A 19,406-nucleotide genomic window follows, 5' to 3' on the forward strand; every position below is an offset into this window, starting at 1 on the left:
CGGAGGGAGAGAGGAACTGGTCAGATGTAAGACAAGAACGGAAAATTTGTTTTTCCTTCAGAACACTTTTCACTGTATATCTTTTTATATTTCTGATTTTTAAACCATGTACAGTATTAACTATTCCAAATGTAAATAAAAACCTTCATTGTTCAACTTTATTATAAACCAGTGCTTGCTTAGGGATTCATCGTGCTATGATTGTAAAGCATTTATGTTGGATTTCTTTGGAAGCTGGGCCCTGGTTTTTTTTAAAAAAAGGAAAATCACCCTTCTAAGAAAACGCTCTTTGCCCTACCGGGATCCCCAAAGGCTTGGCTGGGGCGCGGGGTGGGCGCTGCAGGGAGACTTCCCGAGCAGCAGGTGGCGCTACGAGCCCCGCGAGCACCTCTCCTCAACCCGTTTTTCTCAGCAATGGCGGGTGACGGTGGAGGGGCGGGAGGGAGGCCTTTCTCTAGGGGTGGCTATTCTGAAGCCTGATCCCAGGTGCGGACGACGGTTCCCATTCCCGCGGGATCGCTGACCTCGAGGAGGATTAGAGAACACCATGGAGCTCTCCGTGCACCCTCCCTCGCGAGGCGGGGAGGCAGTGGCGGCACGGAAGACACAGGCCTGGGGAGAATTCGCGCCAGGCGGCAGGCGGGACAGCGGGCAGCCCCGGGGCGGGCGGGGTCCTGGATGAGAAGCGAGCCGGTGGCCTGAAGAGGCGACTGACTGAACCGGTCACCAGGGGAGCCAGGCGGCGCGGCGGAGCGAGCGGCAGGGAGCTGACAGATAGACGGCGCGGCCGGGGCGGCGAGCGAGCGAGCGAGCGGGCGGGCTAGTACGGGGCGCAGCCATGATCACTTCAGCCGGTGAGTGGGATCGCAGCCGGCGCCGAAAGGGAGGAGACGCCACGCCGGCTTTTAGCTGAGTCAGGGCCGGTGACTGGGCACCTCCCGGCGGAGCACCGGCCTGCGCGGCTGCTCACTGCGCGAGGCTCACGCCCCGGGCCGGGGGCTGGCAGTGTGGCCCGGGCTCTCCGGGGGCCCTCGCGACCCCCTCCGGCTCGAGGGAATCGCGCTGGGTTGACCGGCTCGTTCTTCCTCCGCAGCCACACCCCCGTGCCCGGACACTAGGGGCTTCCTGGGCCCTTCTCCGATCCCGACGGGTTTTCCTTAATTCTCTTCCTTCGGCGGTTGACCATGTGGGGCCGTCCGAGCCCAGCCCTTCCTTGCAGGTGGTTAGGGTGGGATGGTCCCCCAGTGCAGCCGGACTGTGAGGCAGCCCATGCTACTTAAGTACTTCTCGACCTGACCTAGCACCTTTCTCTTTAGAGGGAAATCTAAATTAAACTAGGCTTGAGGCGGGTCGTTTCTGGGTCTGTTCTAAGGATATTTAGTTAAAGCACCCAGAGAACTTTCGTGTTCTGTGAAGACAGCATCCTGAAAGCAGACATTATACTGAGAATCCAACTGTGGTTTTGAGGCTAGATGCTAACTATGCTGCCTTGAAGAAAGAGCTCATGGGTGTCTGAGGCAGGTTTCCTACACTTAACCGTTGTGTGCGTAGATCGTGGAATGACGTTTGCAGCGGGATAAGCTGTAGAAGTCAGGTTTCAAGGGGAGATTTTTAAGTCCCGGGCTGCAGACTGACGTGCACGTAGCTGTCCACAGCCTTGGTGCCTTTTTTCGTGCCTGCTCACAAACTTTTTTCTCGTCCTGTTTTACTCTACACTTGCCCCACAAGTGCTTTGCTCTAAACAGACTGATAATCAGAGGACAGTAACTTGTAAGGAGCTCCAAACCATGTGTTTATAAGGATTACTTAAAGAAATTGGTGGAGACCCTGGGAGACATAATAGTTCTTTTTAAAGACTTGAAGAGCTGTCACATGTACGTGGGATTAGAGTTTTGTCTCCAGTGGTTACAGGTGATTGGGAGATGAATTTTAGTTCAATGTAAGGAAAAGCTTTTCTATCCAGTCGGAGTTCTCTAAAGAGAAAATGAGCACTAAATTACTTGCTGCTTGTAAACGTAGGCCTCACTGTTTTTCAGATCCCTCTACTTAGCCCACACTACCTTCATCTCTTGCCTGCCTTGCTTTGACAGCCTTAAGGTTTTGTTTTTCCAACAATTGCCTCCGTATAGTCCATTCTTCGTGTTGTAGTCAGAGTATTCTTTTTTAAACCTTAATCACAATATTATTTTTCTGGTTAAAATCCTTCAGTGGTTTCCATTGTGCTTATAATAAAATCCAGGCTTATAGGCCTACATGATCTGATTCCTGGCTTGTCTTGTACTACTTTTTTCCTCACTATACCCTAATCATACTGGCCTTTCTGTTCCTTGAATATGTCAGTTTCTCTCCTATCTCAGGCCCTGTCACATTCTTTTCCCCCTTTCTAAACTCCTCTTCCTCAAGTTTTCCCTTAGCTTCTCAATCCTTAGTTTCCGCTCAAATGTTAGTCTCTCCCGATCATTCTATTAAAACATGCTGCATCTCTCCCCCTCAGCTGTCCCCTCTCTTCATTACAGTCCTGTAATTACTTTGTTTACTTGCCTGACTACTGTTTTTCTCTCTGTGGTAGAATTTTGGGTGGGAGACTTTTCATAATTCTTAGAACAACTGCCAAGCAGATGACAGAAGTTCAGAAGTATTTCTCGAATGAAGAAATCAGTTAGCTAATCAAATCAATAAATCAGTCACCAGAGTATTTTAAGTAGAGGCTGAAACAACACTTGGTGGGGATTTAATAGAATTTAAACCTAATGATTTTTGAGGTCTTACTCTGAGACTCGGTGGTGATAGCATAGTGTGTATTCGTTACTGTCATTGGTTACGTTTACTGGATTACTTATCAGCTTCTGCTCCAAACCTTTTGCCACCTGGTTTCCTGTCCTTTGGCTCTCTGTGGGTTAGGATCTGTCCCGGGTGCTAAACAGAACCTAACAGGTACTAGTTTGGATTAGTCAGTTTATTTGTTCATTTACTGCCGAGGCACTTGCAGGGCACTAAGAACACAGTGGTGAATAAGAGGTCAACATGTACTGTTAAGTAAGTTTTTCCAAGAGGTTTGGCTGTGAAAGGGAGCGGAGAGATAGAGATAGGTGGTTACTGGAGGGAGACGGGAGAATGAATTTTTTTTTAACATAATAAAGGAAAATTATGCGTAAAAGCTTTCAAACAATAGTCTCCCACTCCTCTTTTCCCTTATTCATTGAGGCAACTGTTTTCAACTTTTAAGCTGTGTCTTCTGGAGCACACCTTTATAAATAATATGCTATTTAAAATAATGCTATAAATTGATACAGCAACTTTAGGTAATATCTGCTGACTTCATATTATGGCATAAGAAACTTTTTAGCATCCTGAAACATTCCCCATTCCCCAGGTGCGCCTCGTCCCTCATCTAAAGGTGAGTTCTATTGTTTTTAAGATGAGAAATATTTGTGTATGAAGTGTAGGTATTTGATTTAGTTGTGTTCCACGGACAACGGCTGCATTTCTAAGCCAGGACAACCATACAACACATTAGTCATAAGTGAAACCAAACAGGAGAGTATACAGAAATCCATCACCTCTTTTGGTAAAAGCAGTTCAGACATACTGTTGATTGATGATAAGGGAATGGGTAGCATTTTTAGTGTTTTGATATAAAGCATTCTGCCATTTATGATCTGTTCCACATTTAAGGTACTCTTGTCTATCAGCTCTTCCATGTCACTAGTTCACAATCCCCCTCCCCTCCCCTGATTGCATTCTTTAATCTGTCTTCTCTTCATGCTGTCAATTCAACCTCTCTGTTCTGGGTTTGTTATACCAACCTAGAGTACCAAGAAGTTCCTTTCATCTGCTTTAATGCTTTTTGAACAGTAGTATGCCCTAGCTAGAACCATGGCATAGTTTCGTTTGCTAAATTTTGAAGCTATTTGGCAGACCTACACTTACCAGTTAGAAATGGCTACATCTCCTAAGGAAAGTTGCCCTGACACTTTGTATCAGCTCACAGTTTCAACTCAGTGTTCCAACTCAGTGTTCCGGAATGATTTTAAGACCTACATGGAAAACATATCTGAGAGACAGTTTAGTTTCCTTCATGGTCCAAGGACGGTAGTTTCCCACGTCTTTTTTTCTAATAATCCCTTTGATATATGACTATTTCAGGGTGCATTTTTTTGGAGAGGACAGTTATTTCCTTTACTCCCCAGTGTTAGTGCTAATCACCTCAGGGTCACATGGGGAATGCTGTGCTTCAGTAATTGAAGTCAGAACAAGTGAGATTGCTCATCATTTAGCAAAACCTTCTAGGTTACTTGTGATTACAACAGAGGTGCCTTAATATAGGCATCTTGAAATAATCGAATTATTTTATTCTGTGAGTTGATGACTAAATACTCCTGCTTTTGTAAATAATTTTATAACTCTTGGTTTATTTTGTGTGAATAATTTTATTCTAAAATTGTGTAGGAAAGTTTCTCATTTTGGTCAGTAAATTAGGCCAGTGATTGTCAAACTGTAATGAATATCAGTATGACAAGGAAGGCTTATGGCTCCATTACTGGACCCTATCCCCACAATTTCTAATTCAGTAGATCTGTGATGCGGCCAAGAATTTTTATCTTTAACAAGTTCCCAGGTAATGTTAATGCTAATTGATCCAGGAACCATGCTTTGAAAACTGTTGAATTAGGCAAATAATGTGATATATATGGTATTATGAGGGTTTGATAACAGTTAATTCTTAAAATTTGTATTTTAAACCTTTTCAGTTTTAAAGAAAAATAATGATTCCTCTAGTGAAGTCACCCCTCAAAAAATACTTTTTTTCCAACTCTGATATATTTTTGACTAAGCATTAGTTTATCTTAGGATATATATTTCATAATCATATACCTTTTGTCTTATAGCTGGAATAATTTCTCTTCTGGATGAAGAAGAACCACAGCTTAAGGTATGAGTTGAAGAAAAATTAACTGGGCTTAATATGAGTACTTTGAAGCTCTTTGAATTTACTGATAACTATATATCTTCCACCATTTAAAATAGCCGTCCTACTTAGTCTATACCTAGTCACTGAAATCTAGCCCCAGAGGACAGGACAGTATTTTGGCAACAGCAGTGGTTTTCCCTAGAGTTTAACAAAGCTGAGGCAAATAAATCTCAGTGTGGCACCTGGAAACCACACACACACACACACACACACACACACACCAGTTTTCTCATCAACGGCAATCACAAAAAGTTACTTCTGTATCACATATTTTAAAACTATTTTCATATGACAAAAATTTGGAATATACTTCAGTTGGCTCTAGGCACCTGAATTCATTTATATCCAAACCAGCAGCCTAGAGTCAATCTTACACATACTGTCAAAGAAGAAAAACGTTCAGTATGATAAGGAATGACATTATGTTTTATGATTGAAAACAGAAAGGAAGTATGTAAGCCCAATGGAAAGTCAGTTGGTAAACTTTTGTATTTGTCATTTAGTAAATATGACTTAGAATTTGGCCACTGATTTGTTGGAAACTTTTTTTTAAGGAAGTATAATGGTAAGTCTGTCTCAAAATCGAATTTTGGTTTTATCTTCTACAGGAATTTGCACTACACAAATTGAATGCAGTGGTCAATGACTTCTGGGCAGAAATTTCTGAGTCTGTAGACAAAATGTAAGAATTTACTTTATTTCTATAAATTGGAATAAAGTAGATCAACCTTAATTATCTGTGGATGTGGGTCTTGTGGCTTATTAATTCATTTAGAGATTTGCTGCCACTAAATTGCGGCTTGAGTATTTAGATTTGGAATTTTTAAGGAGAACCACAGTTTGAACTAGGCCTATACTTCCTAATTTCTTTCAGAGAAGTTTTGTATGAAGATGAAGGTTTCCGGAGTCGGCAGTTTGCAGCCTTAGTGGCATCTAAAGTATTTTATCACCTGGGGGCTTTTGAGGAGTCTCTGAATTATGCACTTGGAGCAGGTGACCTCTTCAATGTCAATGATAACTCTGAATATGTGGAGACTATTATAGGTAATTATCTTCCATCTAGTAAGGCTTTATCTTGTTGGCTTCTTTCTTGCTCTAGTACATCTAGCATTTTTTTCCCTGAATTTTTGAGGTTGCCACATTTCATTTTAATTGAAAGTTCATAATCTTTCTACAGTAATTTTATGCAACCTGAGTTTTTAGATCTGCCTTAGAATTCTGTGCTTTATTTTTTGTCATAATGAACAATAACATGAATAACAGTAATAATAAAGACACTCTACTCACAAAATATTTTAAGAATGAATCTAAGAAATTATTCAGAAGCAGCCAGCTTAACACAAAGATAGTTATCTCAGTGATTATGTTTATCTCTTTTCCAGTGAGCATACTGTTATATGAAAAAATTAAATCAGATTATTGTGAATAACAGAAATTAAATGATAGTGATTTATAGAGTTGTTTCTAACACAGGAAACCGTTATTGAGTGTTTCCATTGTACTAGGCACTGTACTGGTCGTTCTTCATAGCATAGTTTATTCCACAGTTGCCCTGGGAAGAAGGAGCTAGCCTTGTTTTACAGATGAGAAAACTTGGGTTTCAAGATGATAAAGGCACATGGCTGTTAAATAGGAGGGTCAGGATTTAAAACCCAGGCTTCCTCACTACGAAATCCATACTGTTTCTACTAGTAGCCATTGTTTTTTTATTTGCTTCTGTATTTTTGAAGTGAGAGAGTAGCGCACAGGTAAGGTTTGGGATTCTCTGTCTTGTAAGTTGAACCAGCTCTGTAAGAGTTCGTTCAAAGCTTTTGTAGCTTTAAAAATGTTTGAAAACTCCTGTTCTAATAGATGAAAGAAGGGATTGCATACCCTTCAGACGTGTCTTTTTGACTGTCAAGCTTTAGATCATAGTTACAGAGAGCCCAAGAGTGTGTTCTCTGTCAAGTGTGTATAGTATAGTTTTTTGAATTGCTGATTAAGAGGAGATCTGCATTATTCACCTGAACCCTTAAAAGGAGAAAATTGGTATTCTCTTTCAGAAATTGGGAAATGCTGCACAAGGCAGTCCAGAGAGGTACTTTTCAAATGTCCCTGAAGTTTGAAGTAAGATTTTGTGTTCACATTTAAAATTTTTTTGCCATGATGGTATGAGAATGTTGCAAGTAAGTTTATTGTTGTTGGGAACTCACTGAATTGGAGTTTTCATCTGTGAATCCTGTGGGAAGAACAGATGATTTTAAAGAATAGACCGTATCATTTGAAACCAGAGCACTTTCCCTACATTAAGTTAGAAATGGTGAGTTAAGTGCATTTATCTCTTCTCTCTTATTTGAAGGATTTTTTTTTGATGAATGTTGATAATTTTTTCCAGTGGTGATCTGCAAGTGCTTGCAATGTTAACATTTTACAAATGATGCTTTTAATCAGGACAGCTGGTCTATAAGAGGCTATGAGGTGGTAGATGCCTTCCTATGTATCATCTTAGTCTTAGCTTGTAGAAGGTGATTGTTGACTGGTAGACCAGTTCTGTTTGCTTTTCTTTGTGTGGAAATGGGGTTCACCCTTCTAGTTTTCTTGGGACTATTAGAATGGATTTTTTTAAATGTCAGTAAGATTTGTGAGAGAATATATAAAATAGAATTTAGGAAAGCCTTCCTAGGCGCTTAATGAATGTCATAAACAGTACACTCAGAAAATTCAAGGCTAGAATTTTCAATCTTCTCCCGATTGTAATAAGACTTCAGCTAGGAATGAGGCTCGGTTCTGGAGTACAGTTATGACATAAACCTGGTAAGTGAGAGCACAGGTCTCATTTGAAACCTGGGAGGTAACATTTTTCTTCCTCAGTTATTAACTAAGGAAAGCTCCCCAAATGTTATAAATCTGAGATTCCTTTCTAATGAGGTAGGGGAATGTTTCCTCACAACTGCATTTGGTCAGAAAGCTCATATTAGGGCCTGGTGAAGATTTTCTGCAACCAAACTTGTTTAAGGTCTGCTTGTGAGTGCCACTTAGTTCTTACTAACTGTGCCTGAACCTGCCTAATCCTACCTGGATGGACCCTGAATGTGGTATATTCCAATTTATAAAAAGTCCTCTGCTTCCCCCAAAATATAGACCCATTAACATGGGCCATCTAGTAGACCAGCAGTTCTTTATCCTAGTTCAAATCATTTCTGTTTCCTGGGGCTATAGTTTGCAACTAATTAATCTTTTCCTTGTACCTTTCTCTTTGAAAGGGAGGGTGACAGGCCAGTGAGTTATAGAGAGGATAACTATTATATATGTCATTCAACTTGAGTGGCTGTTTTCCTTAAGAAGGTGGAAGAAGGTTTAGGGAAATTTCCTTTCTTGGTTGCTCCTAAAAAGTTTAAGTTATGATTGTAAAGTAGTGTAAGTTGTAAACACGATACCCTTCAGTATGTTGCCTCATCCTCCCCATTCACCCAAATCACTGTGAAATGGGAAAGCCACATTATGCACATGCACCACTGCATGAATTTTCAGACTCCCTGTCTGGGGGAGAGGGGAAGTATGTGTGAATAGGTTCAACCTGCCTCACATTGAGACAGGGAATATTTTAGCTGATTGCCGGAAAGGTTTTTGGAAATCTTCTTGGGATTGCCTTTAGAACCTGTGGCACATTTCAGGTCATAGACAGACTCTCTACTATCAAGGATCTGATAGTTTCATTAATGTGAAGAAGTGTAATTTATAGCCATGTGATAATTGCTGCAGTAGGGTTTTTGTTAATATCCTCAATCATGGCAAGTGTTTGTGTTTGAGAGTGAAAACAGCAGCTGTTTGTAGCCAGCTCTGTAGAATAAGCAGCTTAGTCAAGGTGAATAACATAATTTTGAATAATAAGCAGTAAAAAGAGAGAAATTTTTTAAAAAAATTATTTATTTTGTGGCTGCATTGGGTCTTCGTTGCCATGCGCGGGCTTCTCATTGCAGTGGCTTCTCTTGTTGCAGAGCACAGGCTCTAGGTGCGCAGGCTCAGTAGTTGCGGTGCACGGGCTTAGTGGCTCCGCTGCATGTGGGATCTTCCCGGACCAGGGCTTGAACCCGTGTCCCCTGCGTTGGCAGGCAGATTCTTAACCACTGTGCCACAAGGGAAGTCCTAGAAATGTTTTAAATAATGTCAGCTTGCTGGAATTAGTGTGTAGCCCTGCAGTGTAACTGTTACGAACGGAACAATATTAATTTGAAGGTATAACTTACAGCATTTAAAAAATTTGAAATTTGCTCATTACTCCATAGTCATCCCATAAGTTATTTTTATGATTATAAATGTAGGCATTGTCCTTTCTAGTAGTATAGCCCAATTTACCAGCTGATCAGAGTTATTTTATTTTCTCTATAGCAAAGTGCATTGATCACTACACCAAACAGTGTGTGGAAAATGCAGATTTGCCTGAAGGAGAAAAAAAACCAATTGACCAGAGATTGGAAGGCATTGTGAATAAAATGTTTCAACGATGTCTAGATGATCACAAGTATAAGCAAGCTATCGGCATTGCTCTGGAGACACGAAGACTGGACGTCTTTGAGAAGACTATACTTGAGTCGGTAGGTAGATGATGGGATTTTAGAGGTTGCTATTGATGAAGAATCAGCAGAGCAAATAATTAAAACTGAAAATTGCATGGATAGTGAAAAGAAAATCTAACTTAGATATAATAAGGTGCTCTTTTGCGAAAAATTTTATTTTTATATTTATAAAATATATGTATTTTATATTTATGTTTATAAATGAACCTTGGCTGTGTTCTGCGTTTGTCAAATAGTTGCTTTTATCTTACCACATTTATTCCTTTGAGATCTTGCATGGGGAAGTTGTCTTAATTACCCTGCCCTTTTTAAGAAGACTGTATTGGTAAACTACTATTGTAATGCATTTATCATGGTTAAAACTGTAAGCTACATTCCTGGTTTGGGGGTGTTTTGCAATAATTATGACAGTTGTAAGTCACCAACCAAAGTGGTCAGAGAGTGCAAGACAGAGTTAAATGGACATTGATCTGCATGCCCACTTTGCCTGCCTCACTACCTATCCTTTTCCACAAGCTAGCTCTTTGCACTCCAGCCATTTTGACCTTGTCTCTTCTGCTAGATGTACCATACCCCATTCCCTTTGCCAAAAGTATTGCCCCTGCCAAAAACATCCTTTTCCCTTTCTTTCTTTACCTGCTGTATTCCTGTTCAAGATTCACAGTTCAGCTCAACTGTCATTTGTTTACAGATCCTTCTGTCAATCCCTGCCAGCCATACCCTCCTCAACCCTTAGGTCCAGCTACGTCCACCAGATTATAACCTCCTTAAGGATAGGCACTTTCACCACTGGGTCCCCAAAGCCTAAGGCAGTGTTTAGCAGCAGTGGTAAGATTAGTTTAAATGAGTAAATGAATGAATGACCCAGTGTCATAGAACGGCCCTTATTTTGCTCTGTTTGATTTTTGTGCAGTTGTAGTTTCTCCTTGTCTTCAGGTGAATAGAACTGAAATATTTGTTTTTATTCATTCAACAAATATTTTTGGAGTGCATATTATGTGTCAGACACTGTTCTAGACATTGGAGATACAGTGGCAAACAAGACCAACAAAGTTCCTGCCCAAATGGAATAATCCACTGGGGGAATAGGCAGTGAAGCCTTATTCCCTATAAGGTAAAGGGGTGATAAATTTTTTAAAAAAGAATAAAGCAGGGTAAGAAATGCGTCTTACTTTACATCCCAGTGCACATGTACATATAGATGTAACTTAGGATGAAATAATACCTACTTTTTCTACTTAATATGTAATCCTGATATTTTAAAATTGTATTTCATTTTTTAAAAAATGCTAGTCCCATTAAGTTGATTTCATAATGTATACGCCAATAGGTCACAACTTGCTTTTTTAAAAAAATATTTTTTTAATCATTGAACAAAGCTATCTTTAAATTTTATAGTGCTTTACAGTTTTCGAAAGTTTCACACACATGATTTCATATAATCCTATAATAACCCTTTTTTATCCCCTACTCCTATATTGCCCTTCCCCCTTCCCTGTCCCCACTGATAACTACTAGTTTGTTCTATCTGTGAGTCTGCTTTTATTTTTTGTTTTATTCACTAGTTTATTGTATTTTTCAGATTCCACATATAAATGATATCATGCAGTATTTGTCTTTCTCTGTCTGACTTATTTCACTTAGCATAATGCCCTCCAAGTCCATCCATGTTGCTGCAAATGGCAAGATTTCGTTCTTTTTTGTGGCTGAGTAGTATTCCATTGTGTATATACATTTGTGTGTGTGTGACACCCCACATCTTTATCCACTCATCTGTTGATGGACACTTAAGTTGCTTCCATATCTTGGCTATTGTAAATACACTGCTATTGGGGTGTGTATATCTTTTCGAATTAGTGAATTTTGTGAATTTTTAATTTCTCAACTCGCTTTTTGAGAAGTACACTTGTAGCTCTTCAGCATGCTTATTCATGCTGAAGGACTTTTATAGGTTAGTATCTCAAATATTGGGTATGCTTTGAAGAATCACAAGGTAAACATAAATAATCTGGAGGGGCTTCCCTGCTGGCACAGTGGTTAAGAATCCACCTCCCAATGCTGGGGACATGGGTTTGAGCCCTCGTCCGGGAAGATCCCACATGCCGCGGAGCACTAAGCCACAGTAGTTGTGCGCCACAACTACTGAAGCCCATGCACCTAGAGCCTGTGCTCTGCAACAAGAGAAGGCACTACAGTGAGAAGCCCGCGTGCCGCAACGAAGAATAGCCCCCGCTCGCCACAACTAGAGAAAGCCTGAGCGCAGCAGTGAAGACCCAGCGCAGCCAAAAATAAATAAAAATTTTTTTTTAATTTATAAATAAATAAATAAATAATCTGGAGTCAAAATTTCCTCAGGAGAGCACCAGCTAGATGTGACAGCACTCAAAGCTTGAGTCACTCAGAGCTGGAGAATAGTTCTATCACATTGTGTTCCTGGCCAGTGAGTATAGGTGGTAAGTCATGAGGATTAGCAAGACTAGAGGCAGACACAATTGAAAAGCGTAGCCACTTGGTATATGTACAGCTGTATAGATCTTTTTATAATAATTAACAGCACCACCACAGTTATAGTATACTATGGTCATATAGTCATGATCCTGGATGATCACTGAATATTTAATTGTTTTCAACCTATTTTTTTTCATGAAGACAGGAAATAGGTAATTTTCTTTTAAGATTTTCATCTAAAATGGTTAAAAATTTTAAGTTTTATTGTTTAGGTAGCAAATAAATCTTTAGCTGCCTAGAATGACTAAAGAATATCGATTAAAATAATTTGATTTCTAAATAAACATGCTTCAATAACCAGATAATCATATCTCTTCAAATTATCTCTTTCAGAATGATGTCCCAGGAATGCTGGCTTATAGCCTCAAGCTCTGCATGTCTTTAATGCAGAATAAACAGTTTCGGAATAAAGTACTGAGAGTTCTAGTTAAAATCTACATGAACTTGGAGAAACCTGATTTCATCAATGTTTGTCAGGTAATAACATTGCATTACTTTACACTGTACTGCTGAGCCATGCCTCACTACATTATATTATATAACATCACTATAATTTCATGCATGTATCTCAATTGATCTTTACAACAGCCTTGTGAAGATACTTTATGCGTTTATATTCCATTTTACTGATAAGAAACTGAATCTCTCAAAACTAAAAAACTGTTATAATATGTTATTTCTATGTATTCTTTTTTTCACTTTGAAAATAATCCAGGCATTTAAGGAAATTTTTGAAAATGAGATTTAAAAAAAAAAGGTAGAAGAAAAGGTAAAAACGGTACCTATGTTATGTCATTTCTAAAAAGAATTTCAGCTATAAAAATTATCTTCGGTTTCATTCCCCAAACACCAGCCAAGACCTTTGGGTATATTTTCTTTAGCTCTTTTATTGTATGGACTTGCTTGCACACTTTAAAAAAAATTAAGACAGTATAGAAAATATATAAAATGAAAAGTGTATCTTTCCCTTTCCATTGGCCTTTTCCCAATTAAAAGATTCATAAATGTTTTTCCTCCACCTACTAGCACATGTGGAGCTACCTCATTCTTTTCAATGGCTAGATTGTGTTTTATTGACAAATTTTTGTATTCTGCTTAGAGCGCAGCATTTTATCACACATTTGGTTTGTTATATTTTCATTATAATGTGTTCTCAATATGTGTTTCTATCCTCTATACATATTTAAAATATAGATTAATACATCCTTTTTTTCAATGCTTTTTTTAAAAATTGAATAAAGTTGATTTGCAGTATTATGTTAGTTTTAGATGTACAGCAAAGTGATTCAGGTTTTTTTTTTTCCAAATTATTTTCCGTTATAGGTTATTACAAGATACTGAATATAGTTCTCTGTGCTGTACAGTAAATCCTTGTTGCTTATCTATTTTATATATAGTTTTTGATGCTTTTTAAACCAAGTGTGAAACACAGAAAAAGCTAGAAGAAAAATATCCACCTTTATATCACCCGAAGTCCACCTAACAGTATATTTCCTTTCACTTTTCTCTGTAGAGGTTTTTGGAGTTTTGTTTGCTTCTAAATAGTTTTTAATAGTTTTAAAAATAGTTTTTAAAAACTTACATGAAAAACGGTAGTCCTTTGCCTTCTTCCTCTGTGTATTTCAGTTTTATTCCTCAGAAGTAATTTTATTTCTTTTAGCTATTTTATTCCTTGTCCCTGTAAAATTTTTTTTAATTTATTTTACATTTTTACAATACATTTTTGAATAGGTAATATTACATTCACATGATTCAAAATTCGTGAAGAATCAAAGGATATACAGTAAAAAGTCTTCTTGACACTTCTTTCCTTTGGCTCCCAATTTCCCTTCCCTGGAAGCAAACAGTATCAATTATATATTTCCATCAATTTAACATTTTTTCATGTTTTGACATTTCACAAATTCTTGTACAAACTCTTTCTTGATTGTGCAGTAGTCATTCAGTGGATATACTTTGCCTTACTTAACCAGTCTCCTGGTATTGGTCATTTATTTTGTTTCCATAATTTCCTATTCTTAATTTATAATAACTTTGGTTAATGTGTTCATTTTGAAATTGAGTTATTTGCTGCTTAAGGGAACAAGAAAATTTAAATTGAATTCTTAAAAGAAAAATCCTAAATTTATTGGGTGGTTATTGTTAAAATATGTGGCAAATCCTAAGAGTAGTAAGAGAAATACTTCAAAATGGTCATTTTAAAATGTGCCTCTTGTCCTGGCCCAGCACAATACAATGTGTTAAATGAATGAACGACTCCTACAATTTATGGTAAAGCAGAAAATAAGTTACAGAGCACTTGATAGCGATTTATGGATAAGATTTAAAGAAGCCAAGATTCACTCACCAACCGGTTATTGAATATTGCTGATTGCCAGGCACAGTGTTAGGAGCTGTGAATATAAGTTGTATGGATTTTCTTATGGAAGGCAGATTCCATTTTCAGGAAAACTTTGGTGCCAGGATCAGAAATAGAATGCTAGACTAGATAGATAGTCTGCCCCAGTTTGCCTTTACTTATATTTGTTGACTATCACTCTCTAAGTATCTTGTAGACAAAGTTTTCAATTATTATGTAATTGTTCTTTATCTGCATTTCAGTGCTTAATTTTCTTAGATGATCCTCAGGCTGTGAGTGATATCTTAGAAAAACTGGTAAAGGAAGACAACCTCCTGATGGCTTATCAGATTTGTTTTGATTTGTATGAAAGCGCTAGCCAGCAGTTTTTGTCATCTGTAATCCAGAATCTTCGAACTGTTGGCACCCCTATTGCTTCTGTGCCTGGATCCACCAATACGGGTACTGTTCCAGGATCAGAGAAAGACAGGTATAAGTATCTTTTTCTGTATCAGAACTAATTCAACAATCTTTATTTCATTTTGGGAATAGATATTTATAGACAACATAATCTAAGAATAAATTTCACCATTAGCTTTCATAGATTAGCCTCTTACTAAAGCTATTGCTCTCTTTTGCACTTTGCTGCATACATTAAGGAAAACCAAAGAAATGGACCCTTATGGAAAGAAATGGAAGTGGTTGTCTGATGGGGAGGGTGCTTGCCATACAGCATGTGTGCTATTTAATCAGGTAAATTAAAAATCTCAGATAGAGCTTCCCTGGTTGCACAGTGGTTAGGAATCTGCCTCCCAATGTAGGGAACATGGGTATGAGTCCTGGTCTGGGAAGATCCCGCATGCCACGGAGCAACTGAGCTTGTCTGCCACAACTACTGAGCCTGCTCTCTAGAGCCCGCGAGCCACAACTACTGAAGCCCATTGCGCCTACAGCCCCTGCTCCACAACGGGAGAGGCCACCGCAGTGAGAAGCCCGTGCACCACAGCAAGGAGTGGCCCCCGCTCGCCATAGCTAGAGGAAGCCCACACACAGCAACAAAGACGCAACGCAGTCAAAAATAAAATAAATTAATTAAAAAAAAAAAAACTCAGGTGGGGTAGGTTGGGTTAGATTTTAGGCATTTGGGTTACATTATTTGTACAGTTAGAAACATTCTCGGCTTTTTTATTTATTTATTTATTTATTTTTATTATTTTTGGTTGTGTTGGGTCTTTGTTGCTGTGCCCGGGCTTTCCCTAGTTGCAGCCAGCAGGGGCTTCTCACTGCGGTGCCTCTTCTTGTTGCGGAGCATGGGCTCTTAGGTGCGTGGGCTCAGTAGTTGTGGCTCACAGGCTCTAGAGCACATGCTCAGTAGTTGTGGCACACGGCCTTAGTTGATCCACAGCGTGTGGGATCTTCCCGGACCAGGGCTCGAACCCGTGTCCCCTGCATTGGCAGGCGGATTCTTAACCACTGGACCACTAGGGAAGTCCCCATTCTCAGCTTTTTTAACACTTTTATTAGAACTAATAAAAATTACTGTAAGTCAGTAATCTTGTAATCTTCATTTATTTAGGCTTTCTTTCATTTCTCTCAACAGTGTTTTTGTAGATTTTAGTACAGGAGTTTTGTACATTTTCCCTTAAATTTATTCCTAAGTATATTAGGTCTTTTAATGCTGCTGTAAGTGGTACGTTTAAATTTCAATTTCCAGTTGTTTGTTGCTAATATATAGAATTACAGTTGATTTTTCTATGTTAATGTTGAATCCCACAACCTTGCTTAAGTCACTTATTAGGTCTAGTAAATTTTTTTTATAGATCCCTTTATAGAATTTTCTACATAGGAATCATGTCATCTGTGAACAGAGACAATTTTACTTCTTCCTTTATAACTTTCATATCTTTTCCCCCCTTATTTTTTTCTGCATTGGTCAGGAAATCCAAACATTCTTCCTTTGTTCCTAATCGTGGGGTAATAGCATTTAATTTCTTTCTTTTTGATTTTAAAATTGTTTTTCTCCTTACCCTCTCCTGTTCTTGTGTTTATTTGCTTTCATGTTCTTTCTGAGTTGATCTTAATTTCTGAAGTAATTATCCTCCTTCTTCCATTCCCAGTTTTTCCCTAGTTATATTATTTCATTTCTGATATATAATATTCTTTTATATCTTATAAAAGTTTTCTTCATATCTTTGACCTCTTTTCAAATAATTTTTTCTTATAATAGTGAATGGGATTTTACTTTGATCCTTTTCTGTGGTTTATCTTTACTGAAATTAGTTTTCCTAAATATTTACAAAGGAAGCTTGATTTAGGATAGTTTTCCTAATTTCCCTGTTCTCTAGAATTTCCTCTTTTATTGTGTTTGTGGAGTTTTAAACAAAATGGTGTCTTTATGTTCTGAGATCGCCTGGCTCTGTTTCCTTTCTCACTTTTATTTCAGCCTTCTTTTTCCCTCATTTCTGCCGCCTTAATTTGGATTCTGTGCCCAGCATTTTCTCCTCAGTGTAGTGCTTTGACCTAGAAGGGGGTGTCGGCTGGTTCGTTTAAGAGTTGTTGAGGCTCCAGCTGCTTTGCTTCAGACTGGTCTTTGTGGCTCGTGGTGGTGTATCCTCACCTGACCGTGTTTTGGGAATCTGGGAGATACTTTGTCACCTGGTTTTGTTGTCCATATATTTTGCTAACCTAGTTAGTTGCTTTGCGTGTTTTTATGAATTTATTTGGTGGAAATCCAGTAACTGGGTTGCCTCCATCTTATTTTACAATCTTTTTCATTTCCTAATGGCAGTACTTAAGAAGTAATTAACTGTTTTTTCCTTGCAAAATATTTAATTTGGACATGGTTCAGACCTTCAGTTTGATTAAAAGGAAAAAAAAAAGCCACCCACACATACTATTCAGAAAAGATTTATCACATTAGTAACTATTGGTTCTCTTCCTTTTAGTGACTCAATGGAAACAGAAGAAAAGACAAGTAGTGTACTTGTAGGAAAGACACCAGAAGTGGTAAGTGTGCTTTTTGAAGTTGAGGTTGCCATTTAAACATATATTTCCACACTATATTGTAAATTATTTAAAAGTGTTTCGTACCTGCTTTTATGGAGGTTTATTATTAAGTTTGATACCAAAGTTATTTTATAAAAATGGATTTTCTATAAAAAGTAAAATTTTAAAGATTCATCCCAGGGAATTCCCTGGTGGTCCGGTGGTCCAGTGGTTAGGACTCGGCGCTTTCACTGCTGACAGGGCCTGGGTTCAATCCTTGGTCAGGGAACTAAGATCCCACAAGCCACACAGCACAGCCAAAAAAGAAAAAAGATCAATCCCAGAAAGCACTTGACTTAGAAGAAATCAAATCCTTAGATCCTTATCAAAGAATGAACTCTGTCCAGAATAACTCTGAATTACCTGTCACAGGGTGAGAAAAAAGTATGGCTTCTAACAAATAAATGGCAACTTATCATAGAGGGGGAGGGGGTAGTTTAGTTGTCTTTATTTTTAGTATTCATGGTGTGTGGAGAGTGGGGCAAAGATTAGAGCAGTGGTCTGTTGGATGTAAATGTTTCCTCCATCAGGATTTTTGGTTTCTGGTTATCAGGTATATAAATTTCAACTCTTCTTCACATGGTTGGAGAGTTGTGTTGATGGCTTGGTAGTTCATGAGATCATATATATGTGTTGGTTAAAGGTGCTTTTTCTCAATTTGGAGGAGGGAGTTTCTCACCTAAACTATAAGTTGGTTGTGTATAAAGTAGTTCTTGCATATCACCAGTAATTAGTTACTCTTTTACAGTTTTTTTTAATATTAAAATATTTTATATTGGAAGTGAGTTTGGAATGAATTACATTCTTCCATCAAGCTGGTATCATATCTCAATGGCATCTAATAAAGAAATAAATTACTTTCTCTCAAATAAATGATACATGAGTTTGCTAGATCCTACTGTTAAAATATGGGTTTTGTTGTGTGTATGACTGAATTTCACTGGTTTAGTGCTGTTAAAATAAAGTTAGCTTACTGGATTTCAGTAATACAATAATTTTCATTCTTGTTTGTTCGGCAGAGTCCAGAGCCCAAGGATCAGACTTTGAAAATGATTAAAATTCTAAGTGGTGAAATGGCTATTGAGTTACATCTGCAGTTTTTAATACGAAACAATAACACAGATCTCATGATTCTAAAAAACACAAAGGTAGGAAATTTATCTGTAATGGAGGCCTTTTTCTTATATTTATTTCTTTGTTGAATAAGTACTTATATTTGTTATTGAATAATTTGTTGCATTTTATTCCTGATCATGGAAATAAGTATTTAAGAAAAAATAACAATGGGAGAAATGCTTGATCTTGTTGAAGAAGAAAAGGAATTAATATTGATTGAGCTCCTGTTTTTTGTGCTGGTCTCTCATTGGGAAGTGTAGTGGCTTTTTTTTTTTTAAGTTAGCTTTTATTTGAATGTATACATGTGGCATTTGGACAAATACCACAATCAGAACATTAATACAGGTTATTTGTGTGTTTGTTTTTCCCACTGAACTGTAAACTCCTTGAGAATAGGGATTCTTACCTTGATATTGTAACCTTTGTTGAGATATTGATCCTAACAATTATTAATATTAATTTTTGAACAGATAATCTATTCATCTGGTTCAAAAAATGTTTTGATATAAAAAGATACATAGTACAAAAAGATCTTCCTGCCTTGCCTGTGTTATTTACCCAGTATCCTTTCCCAAAGTCATTTATTCATTTTTTATTGTCATATACTATTCCATTACTAAACAGTTGTTTGATTGAGGCATATGTAATCAGGCTTCTCCAGACTTTCAAAATAATTTTTACAGATGGCAAAAAGAATAATATAATTTGCATTTATGACAGTTTTCTGATGTTTATCTTTATAACGCAGTCTCATTAAAACTAAACAAAATAGGGGCTTCCCTGGTGGCGCAGTGGTTGAGAGTCTGCCTGCCGATGCAGGGGACACGGGTTCATGCCCTGGTTCGGGAAGATCCCACATGCCGCGGAGCGG

At 38.1% G+C, this 19,406-nt stretch overlaps 1 protein-coding gene across 2 annotated transcripts in view; it reads left to right on the top strand.

The window, feature by feature from the left end:
* Positions 1-682: 682 nt before the first annotated feature.
* The window catches only part of PSMD1 (proteasome 26S subunit, non-ATPase 1), a 105,857-nt gene continuing 87,133 nt past the window's right edge, over positions 683-19,406 (top strand). The window contains exons 1-9 of one of the 2 annotated variants that reach the window (XM_065881140.1): positions 683-854; positions 4,890-4,933; positions 5,581-5,654; positions 5,847-6,016; positions 9,341-9,546; positions 12,370-12,513; positions 14,638-14,864; positions 17,320-17,380; positions 18,439-18,567. In XM_065881140.1, coding sequence (XP_065737212.1) covers positions 839-854; positions 4,890-4,933; positions 5,581-5,654; positions 5,847-6,016; positions 9,341-9,546; positions 12,370-12,513; positions 14,638-14,864; positions 17,320-17,380; positions 18,439-18,567 — 1,071 coding nt within the window. In that variant the 5' untranslated portion in view covers positions 683-838. The remainder of the gene's footprint in view (positions 855-4,889; positions 4,934-5,580; positions 5,655-5,846; positions 6,017-9,340; positions 9,547-12,369; positions 12,514-14,637; positions 14,865-17,319; positions 17,381-18,438; positions 18,568-19,406) is intronic. The other variant, XM_065881141.1, reaches the window with a different exon arrangement.

The sequence above is a fragment of the Phocoena phocoena genome, chromosome 7 (genome assembly GCF_963924675.1).
Source record: "Phocoena phocoena chromosome 7, mPhoPho1.1, whole genome shotgun sequence".
In the NCBI taxonomy this organism is placed as follows: Eukaryota; Metazoa; Chordata; class Mammalia; order Artiodactyla; family Phocoenidae; genus Phocoena; species Phocoena phocoena.